Source organism: Dama dama, chromosome 17, assembly GCF_033118175.1.
Source record: "Dama dama isolate Ldn47 chromosome 17, ASM3311817v1, whole genome shotgun sequence".
NCBI lineage: Eukaryota > Metazoa > Chordata > Mammalia > Artiodactyla > Cervidae > Dama > Dama dama.
In genome coordinates, this window is record NC_083697.1 from 30,224,377 (window position 1) to 30,237,206 (window position 12,830).

The 12,830-nt window shown below is 36.4% G+C and overlaps 1 protein-coding gene across 2 annotated transcripts in view; it reads left to right on the forward strand.

Annotated features, from left to right (window-relative positions):
* PPP3CA (protein phosphatase 3 catalytic subunit alpha) overlaps positions 1-12,444 on the forward strand; it is a 311,810-nt gene extending 299,366 nt beyond the window's left edge. For both annotated transcript variants that reach the window (XM_061164328.1, XM_061164330.1), the window contains 3 exons: positions 1,722-1,806; positions 3,473-3,570; positions 9,787-12,444. In XM_061164328.1, coding sequence (XP_061020311.1) covers positions 1,722-1,806; positions 3,473-3,570; positions 9,787-9,983 — 380 coding nt within the window. In that variant the 3' untranslated portion in view covers positions 9,984-12,444. The remainder of the gene's footprint in view (positions 1-1,721; positions 1,807-3,472; positions 3,571-9,786) is intronic.
* The last annotated feature ends 386 nt before the right edge of the window (positions 12,445-12,830 follow it).

Sequence of the window (12,830 nt, forward strand, 5' to 3'; positions counted from 1 at the left end):
CAGAGGCCTTTTTCTAGCCATTTCAAAATTGTTTGAGTGTTACTGAGACTTTTCTTTCTTATAAAAGTGTTAGGTCAGTGATTAATTGTTGGACCCTTATCAAACACAGAAAAAGATTTCAAATCCAGTTCTTAGAAGTCATAGGAAACAGCAGAAATATTTCCTTCCAAAAAAAGATCATAAAGCTTGTACTTAGCATGAATTAAGAGACCAAAATGTATACCAGTTATCACCTATAGACCAGTCTCTGAACAAACTGTGTGACTTAGACTGTTGAATTACAAACATTTCTGATATTATCTGATATTGTCTGCTAAGAGTATTTTGTTATATTCCTATGAGTGGCAGTAGAATTAGAAAGAAAATCTGTTTGTATTAACACTTTCTACAAAGTCCCACATGTTTAAAAAGGATATCCCTTTTGGCTTCCCTAGTGGCTCAGCAGTAAAGAGCCTGCCTGCAATGCAGGAGACACAGATTTGAGTTTGATCCCTAGGTTAGGAAGATTCCCTAGAGGCAGAAATGGCAACCTACTCCAGTATTTTTGCCTGGGAAATCCCAGGGACAGAGGAGTCTGATAGGCTTCAGTCCATAGGGTCCCAAACAGTTGGACATGACTGAGTGATTGAGCATGTATGCCATCCCTTTTACTTTGACATATAAAAATCTTAAAAAGAGAACTTTTTTTTTTCTGTTTTGCACTTCTTCAAACATTACCTTGAAAATTTAAAAAGAAATAAAATAGATTCACTAAAGATCATATAGCATTATTCTAAAACTATTATAAATAAAAATATTTTAAAAACAAAATGTTTATAATAACAATAACCTATGTAGATTGACTTTTTTAAATTTGGAAAATGCAGTCAGTGATAAAACTTAGACTTATGTGTAACTTTTCTACATAAGTGCTAAAATGCAAAATATGTGCTACCCTCTCTCACTAAATCCAGTTCAGTAGTTTTCTGCTTTTTCTTCTAGAATTTGTGTAGTAACCAGTAGATGAAAGAGTATCAAGTGCTAAAACAAATGTTTTATGGCCATTAATACTATAAATATTATAAATACTATAAATAACCCCAGGGAACATAAGGGGTTAAGAGACTCCCTAGTTTGATCACTTCAAAGGACAACTTTTGCAAAAGAAGTTTCCTAAAGTAGTCGCCAAGCATGGAGACCGGAAATGAGTAGAAGATCCTGGTGACTCACTTCCTCTTCCTGGCCGTGCACGTTCTCGTTGTATAAACAGAAGAGGACGGGAACCTGCCTCATCTCCTCATTGGGTTTTAAGTTACCCATTTACCCCTTCCCTTGGAAATCTCAAAAGTTGCTCTTCGGCCTTTTGAGAACCTCTAAAGTATCACCGGCAAGCATTTATGCCTGGAAGAATAAGCTTTTTAAACTTGATTCACAGATAATCCTTGGTTTAGTCGCTAAGTCATATCTGACTCTTGCAACCCCATGGACGGTAGCCTGCCAGGCTCCTTTGTCCATGGATTGCCCAGGCAAGAATACTGGAGTGGGTTACCAGCCCAGGGGTCAACCTGGGTCTCCTGCATTGCAGGCAGATTCTTTACTGACTGAGCCATCAGGAAAGCCCAAGGGGAACAAAAAACAAACCTGATTTGGCTTACAGCGGTTTGTTATATATGTACATTAGTCAACTAGTTAGAGTTCAATAAAAAGTCACCTGACTTCTCAACTGTGTTTTTAAAATGCAGGAGCAACGGCTGCAGCCAGGAAGGAGGTGATAAGAAACAAGATCCGAGCCATCGGCAAGATGGCCAGAGTGTTCTCCGTTCTCAGGTGAGACCATGGTCCCCTGCTCTGTTTTGCCTTTGATTATATGTCGCTGAATAGTGTCTTAATGTTTTAGTCTGGTCATTTAAATATGGTACTAGAAGCTATTTTCTTTTCTTTAATTATATTTTAAATGGAATTGTTAGTTCCTCACTATTTTAGTCAAATTGAAATCTACAAAATTATTTCTGTAGAGAAAGCCTCTAAGTGGGCTGCTTCACATTTTATCCCTCTGTGTGCTGCAGGACTTTAAAACATTTATTTCACAATAGAGTCAACATATTATGAAATAGAACAGCTATTATAATTCTGTTTTTCATTCACTCCCTGTAGTAAAAGATGAATCTATCAGGTGCATTTCACTAGATTTCTAGGAAATGAACATGAACCATAAAGCTTGTTTATGAGAATCTATATTATTCTAATAAGTCATTGAGAATGAAAAGATTATTTAGAGTTTCATTTTCCATTTATTAGTTATTTTTTACATGGATCATGCATCATGTTATTATTATGCATGGACTTAAGAAAACAAGTATTTTCTTAAAAAGGATTAACTACACTTTACTTAAATTCGGTTATCTATTCTTGGATAACACAAAGTGTATTTCTCTTCAAGAGATTAATCTACAGTATGATTATATGTGAGGAGTATAAAATCAATTCACAATTACATTATTAACAAGGGTAAATAGGACCATCTTGGGGAAAAATCCATCTCCACATTGTAAAATATCATATTCTAATTTTTGCCAGATTTTTTTCAACTCTTTTTCATGGAGTAGCTACAGTGGCTCTTTTGATTTCTCCTTCTTGCTATTTCTATCTCACTCCTGGTAGAGTCACTAAAGAGTAATTTAGTGATTTGATACTTAAAGCAGGGAGCCATGAGCAGGATGAAAAGCACCATCATCCTTTCCCAAAGACACCAGATCAAAGTCAGTAATAACTGTGCAGTAGCAGCCAAATCTTGAAAAGTCATGTTAAAGCTGAAAATAGAGCATAGTTGCTCCCTGCGGCCTGATGAATGAGGCCGCCTTTGCTCTAATGCTTTACATTCCTTACTGAACTTGCAGGACTCATTCATTCCTTCTAAACAAATGTAATAAAACTTAAAGCAGCAATTATATATCATGAAGAAAAAAAATTAAATAAAGTATAGTAACTAAGAGGATAATCCATAGGTCATATTTTTTAAATCTCCCTTTTGCTGTCTGGTTTTCTCTCCCAAGTCAAATCAGCCCTACTTATTTTGTTGAGCCTTAGCAGTAAAACTTATAACAGCTCTTTCCCTGGCTCATTTTTTTTTTTTTTGAAAAATATGTTTATGTTGTCATGGAAGATACCCAGCAACACTTTGTTTTGTGACACCTAGATACAAAATCAGAATTGTTTTCCATATCTTCAGGATTCAGAAGCATGTGAACCCCTGACAGTTATGTAATTCCCAACTTTATCTCAGCAGTCATGTCATTTACATAACATGACTTCTATATGAATGTGTGAAAATACAATGTGTTCTAAGTAAAAAAGGGGAAAAAATAAAACAACAAGGGAGCCAAGGAAGAGGTCAATGTGAGTTCTATATACATTTTTTTCCCTATAAGTCTGATCTTTTTCTTGAAAGAAAATAAAAGGTAATGTCCCCTCCGCCCCCGTTGTGCCTTTGCAGAGAAGAGAGCGAGAGTGTGCTGACGCTGAAAGGCCTGACGCCCACAGGCATGCTCCCCAGCGGCGTGCTTTCTGGAGGGAAACAAACCCTGCAAAGCGGTAAGCAGGCCCATTGATGCAACCTGTGCTGGCACCTCAATCTGCTCCGTCATTAGAGCCCTGACTTACTCATCCATTTAAGCTCAGTCTTGGTCCTCAGTTCTTGTCAGCTGAAAGAAGGGCTGAAACCGCCCCCCATCAGTTTGACCAGTCATGCCCCAAATGGTAGCTCCTTCATTTGCTGGAGTGTGGTCCTTACCCCACCATCCCCATGTCCTCATTTGCACACTAATCACGATTTTAGCTCACCTACATGCCCCATAGGTTGTCAAACCTATAGCAGTTGCTAAAAACAACTTGTTAATTACATGTTTATTAAATGTGCTGGTTATCTACTGGAGTGATGAAATAAACACATGCACACGTAAAAATACATATGTAAATGTAGGCTTTAGTGGAGAATGGAAGAAGAGTAGAGAAGGATGATTTTGTGTTGAACTAGAACTTGAAGTCAAAGGTGTCTTTCCTCTGACTTACTCATCAAAACTTGAGAGTGATTAGAATCATATTTCATTTTTTAAAAAGGATGAAAACATTTCCTTGAAGATAGCTTTTGTATTAAAACCTATAGTTTTTTGGATAAGTGCTATCCAACAGAACTTTTTGTGATGGTGGAAATATCTCTATCTGTACAGGAACCACTAAGAACTTATGGCTATTGAGTGTTTGAAATATCGCTTGCACAGCTGGGAAACTGTATTTTACCTAGCTGTCGTTACTTTGATTTAAATAGCCATATGTGGTTAGTGGCTACTGTATTAGCCCAGTCAATATACTCTTTTACTTTTGTTACTTTTGTTATCTATTTTTACCAATATTCTCATTAATTAAAGTAGCATTTCAGCATACTTTATGGAAATTTTGCTTTTAGATTAGACCCTAACAGAAAAAAATGACAACAAAAATATGCTCTAAGGTTTTAAAACAGTCTCAGCCTCTTGCTTATTTTCCTGTATCTTTCCCTGAATCTTTTTTTTTGTGTGTCTGTTTTCTTTTCTATTCCTGTCCCTCAGTCTGGAGGATCCTGGTATTCCTATGGTTATGTTATTTAGGTCCAGCTGTTTTACACAGAGAGTGATGGCCAGCTTCATGGATACGGTGCTGCTAGTCACCTCCTGGCAGCATCACTAAAGTTTTCCTTATTTTCATATGATTTTATTCCAACATCAATGTATTTGAGTTTCCACCAAAAGAAAAAAAAAAATTCTAAATGAAAGTAGGAAAATATCACAGTAAATAAATAAATCAATCCCCTATTTAATTTACAGCTAAAAAAAATTATTTTAATAACTTTGAAGGAAAAAAACAAAAATTTTCCTACCAAAGTAAACGTGCTAAGAACACTGGCATATTTATTTATCATATGCATAATCATTTATATGCACGAAATGCACAACTACCTAACTAACTAAAATCTGCATAGTTTCTGAGAAGCACAGTTTTACAGTACAGCAAATGTATTATCAGAAACTATGGATCACGTTTGCTTTAGAAGAATACACTTAATAATGGACAGTGCACATGTCTAATATGTGTTGGTGCTGGTGCAACTACAGATTTTTTTGCTTTACTTTTAAATTTAAGTGACTTAAGTTCTTACAATTCTTTGTTTTGTTTTCAGATTTTCACCTGTGATTTAACCTGGAATTTTTAGTTGTTCTGTTGTTTTATTTTAGATCCATTTGTTTGCCATTTGGTGTTGAACTTACAAACACAGCACATACCTACAGTAGACCTAAGGTTTTACAACTTTGTTAATCCTGAGAATTTGAAAAGTCAGTGAATGTTTTAAACAATGTACACTGATACAATTTCAAAATTCATTGCCTGATTCGCTTAAGTTTGTCTAAAAAGGAGAAACTACTTAAAGTTTTACTGTTTGGTTTTTCTCCATGGTGGTAACCATCATACATTTTTATCATAAGGAATTTAGAATGCACTGTAAGTAAATTATAGTGCACATTTGGCAGTTGTTCTAGTCTTAAAACCTTAAATTATAAGAAACATGCAAATAAAAGTCAAGGGGTAGGATTTTAATATTAAACATTTTGGAATTACAGAGAAGTTTTGCATTTTAGCACTTAATTAGGGAAACATCCCCTAACCTTGATAACACAGAAAAACTCGTGCACCTGTATAGCGAGAAGATAGACCCTAAATTATTATAAAAATTGCTGATAAAGCAATGAGCTTTTAAAGTTTTGCCTCTGGACTATGCTGAGGTTTCAGTATTTAGACTGACTTTTCTTTAAAATGCTAATAGAATTATTGCTGCTACTGGCATGTTACCACTTGATGGTAACATTTCAAGAGTTTTGTTTCTAAAAATGATATTCCAGTGAGGAAAACTGATTGTAAACTGGGTTACCTGGCAGAAAACATCCGGACTATCCCACCCCCTTCCTCTTCCTTCTCCCTTTCTCCCTCACACTTGAAGCATGCTCAATGTTTGTCTTTAGAGTCACACGTGTCATCAACTCGGAGGCAGCTCTTAATTTGGATGCCCCCCCTGCTTTTCCATTCCACTAGGAAATTGTGCTCTTTAATATTAAATAGTGTGAATTACTCCACTGACAATATGGCAGTGCTTCAAGTTTTGCCATTTGGGGGGACATTTTAAAACTGTAAATCACCAGTCATATCAGTGAATTTTGTCATACTTCACGTGAGTCAGATGCACATTTTCAATTGAGCTCGTCCCTTGTAGATTCAATCTAAGTCAAAGAAACCTTTCCTGAGTGTTTTCCCAAAGGGTTAATCATGTGGTCCTTTATTTAGTTAGCAAAATCCAGAGCGGTTCGCTCAGATATGTGTATTCAGCTCATTAAAAAAAAAAAAACTTATCATTTTCATGTTTGTTTTTTTTTTCTTTCTTTTTAGCATTTCTGTTTTGTTGTCTGTACCAGAATCCAGCACTTACAGGAACACTAATCATCTTAGCTCCCTTGATCGTCACTGATTTGTTCTTAGAGTTAAAAATCCTCTGCTCATTTTTCTCATTCATTTTGCACCCCCTTTCTTCTCTTCAGCTACTGTTGAGGCTATTGAGGCTGATGAAGGTAAATTGGCCAGTCCCCTTTCTGTTGTACCTGCAACAGATAAGGGCTCTGCTGGGTGTATTCATTTCTTTCTTTCTTTCTTTCTTTTTTTTTCTTTTTTCCTTTTTTTTTTTTTTTTTTTTTGCTGTAGCTTGTAAAGAGTGTGTGGGTGTTGGGCTAACAGTTGTGGCTCAGTATTAACCAAAATGTTCTTGCTTTAAAGGGGAAAATGTCCTTTTCTGGTTTGTTTGTTTGTTTTTTTCCCTTAAAGCTATGTTTGACTTTGTATATAATGATCCTAGTATAATCACAGAAAACAAAAGGATAACAGATCTTGACCATGTGGGGTGGGGGTTATGGCAGCCGTTTTGACAGACAATGGATAAAACAATATTCTTTGAGCTGAAGCATGTCCCTCCCTCAAATCACTTTCAGTCAGCACTGAAAAGGAGAGGATAAAAATAGCTTTATGAAATCTAGTTTTCAGAAATTTCTAGCAAAAAACAAAAGTTCGCTTGAATAGTGCTTTGTTGTAGTTCAACGTTAATTTTTGTCTCTAAAAAATATCCCAACAAGAGACAGCTGTATTCAAGATAAACAGTTCTGCTAGTCTTATGAAATTTTAACCTACTGGTATTTGCAGGACAGCTAGCACCACCAAGATATTCTACAAGAGTTCAAAAATATCTAGTGGCTGTGAAAGTGGCCGGTAACAAGCATAGTGAATATTATCATCACTCAGCTGGTTAAGACCCACTGAGTGTCTCCTCTGCACCATAGACTGTCCTGAGAGCCTCAGGAAAATCGAGATACATACATCCCGGACAGTATCCCAGCCCTGCTCAATGACAACAGAGCGGACCTCTCACGATTTCTTCTGTGCTCTTTAAATGTCAAGTTACGAGAGAACTGCTTACCTAAATAGTTTTTGATATGATACATACCATACCCCCTGAAAATTTTTAAAAGAATAATTTGAAGTTCCCCTTTAAAACAAAATTCTTCAGTTGTATTTTGTTCTTGCAAGATGATGTTTCACTGTTCCCAAAATTGTGTGATATGTTCCTTTGCTACGATGTGAAACGTGCCACTTTAGACTCTCATTTGTATGTGATTTGGATAGAGGAGGGGAAATGATAACACTGTAAGAGAAAATACAACTGTTTCCTAAATAGCAGTGAATAAACTGCTATTTATGTGGGAATTCTCTATTCCTCTTGGCAGATTCTAATCTGCAGTGTGCATTCTCGTGGATAGTTGGCTGTTTTCTGTGGTTTCTGTGCTGTGTCGTGTTCAGTATACTACCAATGTAAATTGCTAATACCCATTGTCTGACCAGCAACTACAGCAGAGCAGACATTCTTCCAGACCAGGCTAGACAGGATGATTAGAAACGGAGCCCTATTCCAGACAGAGCCCTTGTTCTCACTAGACTTTGAAATTCTGTGCTCCCACTCTATTGGCTTTTCAAACTTTACACAACCTAAAAAAAAAAAGAGATTCCACTTTTACCATTTCAATTCATAAAATTGTGTCATCAATTATGATGACTAACTTTTTATATGTATTCATTATGATGAAATGATATTCACAGTAGTTTAGCAAAACAGTAGATACTGCTCTTGTCCCTGAAAATCACTGACTTCATTTTCAGGGTGGGTGCTCATTAGACAGGTCTGTTATTTTTGTGATATCCGACTGAATTAGAGAAGAATTAAAAAGCTTTGCTTTGGGCCTTGGTCTTTCCCCATTTCCCCATCTTCTTCCTCTCATAGTTGACTAATCACCATGATGCTAACCTTTAAAATGCAGAGGGGGAACGAATTGTTTCTCATCATGTAACGAGTTTGGAAGCAACTGTGTCTATCTTTTAAGAATCTCATCCATACTAATGAAAAGCACTGTACATTTGTGTGGGAGTGGCTAGCAAAGTTTCGGCTTGAAACTGCTTTCCTTTTTTTCTCAAATAGGGTAGGAAGGATAAAGGTACAGTGAAATTGTCCTTCATCAGCCATGGAGATGCAGCCCAATTCAACACTGGTGATTGGCCCTTCAGTGTCTGGCTTGCGTTTTCACAGGGAGTAAAGCAATCTGGTGTTCCCCATTTATGTATGGTTCCCCATTTATGTACTTTATTTTCAGCTCACTGGTTGGTGCACCTATTGAAGAAAACCTTAAGTCTCTTGTGCAAATGCTTTATCTATCTCTGGAGCATAGTGGGATAACTGGGAAAAAAAATCAAATATCAGTGCTCCCCTTTTGAAAATTCCATATTTTCATTGGATAAGGCCCAAACCATTCCCATTCATTTTTGCTTAAAGTTGCATAAAGTGTTTTCCCTTTGTTATTTGTGAACCATCACTTAACATCTACATTGATCTACTAAGAAAGAGTTTTTCTTTAATTTATGCATTAGACCAGATGGACATCAGTTTGGCCTGTTTGCTGCTGAAGGAAAGACCAAATTTTTCTGCTTAGTGATCTGATCTTGATTTTTCTCAATTTCTATTACCTTGTCATCTACTCCACATATTTCCAAAGTTGAGTGGAGAAGCAGGTGTTTATAATTTCATTATTTTTTTCATGCCACCGTTAAATTGTTTGCCAAGAAAATCTCGCTGGGATGCTGAGATGGCCTGGAAATGCCCCAAGTTCATTCCTCTTGTAGATCCTTTTAGCTTCTGCTCTAAGCTCTTTACTAAATTTTTAGGTCTAGCTGCTTCAGTGAGTCTACTGAATTTGCCATTACTAGCACAACGGAATAGTAAAAGTAGGGGCATGTCCTGCCTCTAGGTTAAGGCATTTAATACAGTAATTGTGCCAAGGATGTGGCCAGTGGATGCTGGGCCTAGAGATCTATTACTGGTAGCAACCTTCCTATTTATATACCACTCCGTGGATCTAACCATTCATGAAGACAAGAAAAACCTGTACATCTTACTAACTTGAAGAGGACATTTTGGTTGGCAAGAGACATTGGCTGTTACCAAACCTCTCGGTTATCTTCGGGTATGGTAAGGAGTCTGTTGTGTTGTGTTCAGGTCCCGTCACTTTGTTCTCTACTAAAGGATTCCCTCTCTCACTGCGAAATTTCTAACATCACCTGATGCAACAGCTGTGCCCTTTGTGTTCCTCTAGCTAACCCCGATGTTTCTTTTCTTAATGATTTTCCGTTTAGCTATCAAAGGATTTTCACCACAACATAAGATCACTAGCTTCGAGGAGGCCAAGGGCTTAGACCGAATTAACGAGAGGATGCCACCTCGCAGAGATGCCATGCCCTCCGACGCCAACCTTAACTCCATCAACAAGGCTCTCGCCTCAGAGACTAACGGCACGGACAGCAATGGCAGTAATAGCAGCAATATCCAGTGACCACTTCCTGTTCACCTTTCTTTTTTTTTTTTTTTTTGAGCTGCAGGGCATGATGGGGATGGCTGCGTATCAGCAGTTGGATGTTCTTGCCTCTGATGGTAGCTTACTTGCTCTGGGGCCAGAAGTTGGATTCAGTTTACACTATCATTAAAAAAGAGGGAGAGAGAATTATAAACTATATTTTGGTGGGGGTGGTGATTAAACACCTCTTTTGGGTATGCCTTTTAAAAAATGCTTATAGGGAAAAAAAATTTAAAAAGAAAGCTAATGCTAGTATATACTGCAATGTTAGGGGAATGTACATGTTTTCCTACTCCATTGGGGGACTTCTAGATAGGTTAATGAGAGGTCTTTTATTATGTTACTGGACACGAAAACTTTGTCTAATTTCTTACTCTATTGTACGTTTACAGTTGCAGCACTAAAAATGGATGACATCAACCATTTTTAACAAAATGATGTACAAACTAAATAAGGACTATTTATTGATAATGTTTTGCTACTCTTGTCAGACAATGGCTATAAAATGAATTAGGCAGTCTTAAAAAAAAAAAAAAAAAAAAAACAGAAAAAGAAAAAAAAAAAGAATGTTGCAAATTTGTTAAAATGCCAAAAAGGACAGTTTAATTTTGTACAGATTATGCTTACCTCAGGTTTCTTTAGTGTGCTTTGAATGCCTTTCTTTCCATATAACATGTATTACTTTAGCAATGAATACCTTTCCTTTTCTTTTCTTTAAGTTTTAAAAAAACTGGAATAATTACTTCTATCTTTTTTTTTTTTTTTTTTGCTGTTTATATTTAGGGGTTTTTGTTGATAAATCAAGTCTTGGTTGTGGCTTGCTGAATTAAATATTTATGAGTGGTGCATTTTTAAGTATAGTAAACAAGACACCATATTAAAGTACAGTGATAAAGCATCTATATTCTGTAAAAAAAAAAAAATCTGCCTATGCATGTTTTTTAAGAAACAAAATGGCTGTACCGGCCTGTATGAGACTGTAATGCGCTTAGTGGTCTGACATATACTGGAAATGTATGTATACTGGCGTACTTTATATTCTCTAAAATGCTTCATGCCTTTGAAATTTTGTAATCAAAAAAAAGCTTTGAAAAAATCTAAAGGGGAGAGTATTCTTAAAAGTTTTTAACATAAGCTTGTCAGTGCACATATAGATGGTTAGCATGTTTAGCAAACCTTGTGAAATTTAAATAAGTTTGTAGTTACATGTGGAACTCTAAAATGCATGGTAACTGTTAACGTCATAACGGTTTAGTTATTTTGTTCTGTTCTGTCATGTGCCACAAAATATGTACTTTTTTCACTTTTTTCCCTTTGTATATCAGTTACGGGTTACAACTGGTTCATTCTGAAAACAACCACCACCCCAAAAGTCCATTCATATTTTTTAAAAGTTGTATAAGTGCCCAAGTAATTCACTACAGCCTAAAGCCTTGCCTTTGTAATTTGACTTCTGAGATGTTGGCAATCAAAGCATGCACTTGTAACAATGAAAAAGAAAAAAGCATTTTATATTACTACTCAATAAAATGTGCATGAACTTAAAGAACTCTCCTCCTTTCCCTGAGTCTGCTGGAAGGATTTACATGCACAACCACCACGCTGTCTCTAGGTGCGGGGCGCGCCCCATGCATCATAGATGGACTCTAACTGGCTCGTCTGAGAGCCTCATGCTCCCAGGCGTGGTGCCTACTTCCCCTGTAAGAATCTTGGTGGCTCTGTGTGTCAAATCAGACAAGAGAAAAATATTGAAAGAGCAAATGCTGTCTTCTGGCTCCCTTGAAGATGGGAGCCAGTTAAGAACCAGAGCATTCCTTTTTATTGAAAAAAAAAAAAAAATTGTTATCAGGTTGTTTCGGTTGTATTGGATGCCCTGTCTGCTAAATCAAAAAGAACTCAGCTACTAAGTGCATTTTCCCCGCAGAAAAGAATTGCATTTGTATCAATAGTGAAATTTGTATCCCAGCGCTTCAGCTAATATCTAATCACCTGAAGATTTAAGATACACCAAATATTAGTTTGTTTCTAACATTGTTCATTTTCAGTGCACTTTGTTTTATGTAATAAAGTATGCCTGTTATATTAAATAATAAGAATATGGCAATTAGTGATATAGTGTACCAAAACAAAGATGTTCTAGATATATTCTCTGACAAAGACTATCCCAAATTTATTTTGATGAATTCAAGCCTTTTTCCCCCTGTGGGTATTTTTCCATCCTTTAAAAAAAAATGACACCCAAGGAAAATATTTAGATGCGATATTTATTAGAATGATATGAAAGAAATGGTAATTCTGATACCAACGTGTTTATTTTCTTTCTTATAACTGCAGAGAAAATATCCCAACCAAAAAAAAAATCTTTTCTTTGGATTCCTTTCTTTTACAAATTGTGCTGAGGCAACTATGGCATAGAAATAAACATTTGACATTAAAATAAGCAGTTGATGTGAGTATTGCCTGGTCTTTCTGCTCAGTAGTTAGGAAAGTAATAGCGTATATTTTAGCATAAAATTCAGTCTATCAGAGAAATCAATGTAGAGCTGAAGTTATTTCTCTAAAAGAGCTAACATGCCTGATCATCAGTTATTAGCTCTATCTCCTTCACTTTTGGGGAAACTGTTGGTTTCTTAAGTTGCTTATTCCAGTGACGCTTTGGCTAAACACACACACACAGCCCCCTGTCTTCTGCCCTTCTTCACTCTCCCCCAAGGGGACTTACAGTTCATGGGGTTCAAACCCAGTACAGAATTTTTATCTAGCTTTTCAAGGATTAAGAGCTATATTTGACTGACCCTAGGTCAGCAAGTTTTCTTACCTAAAATA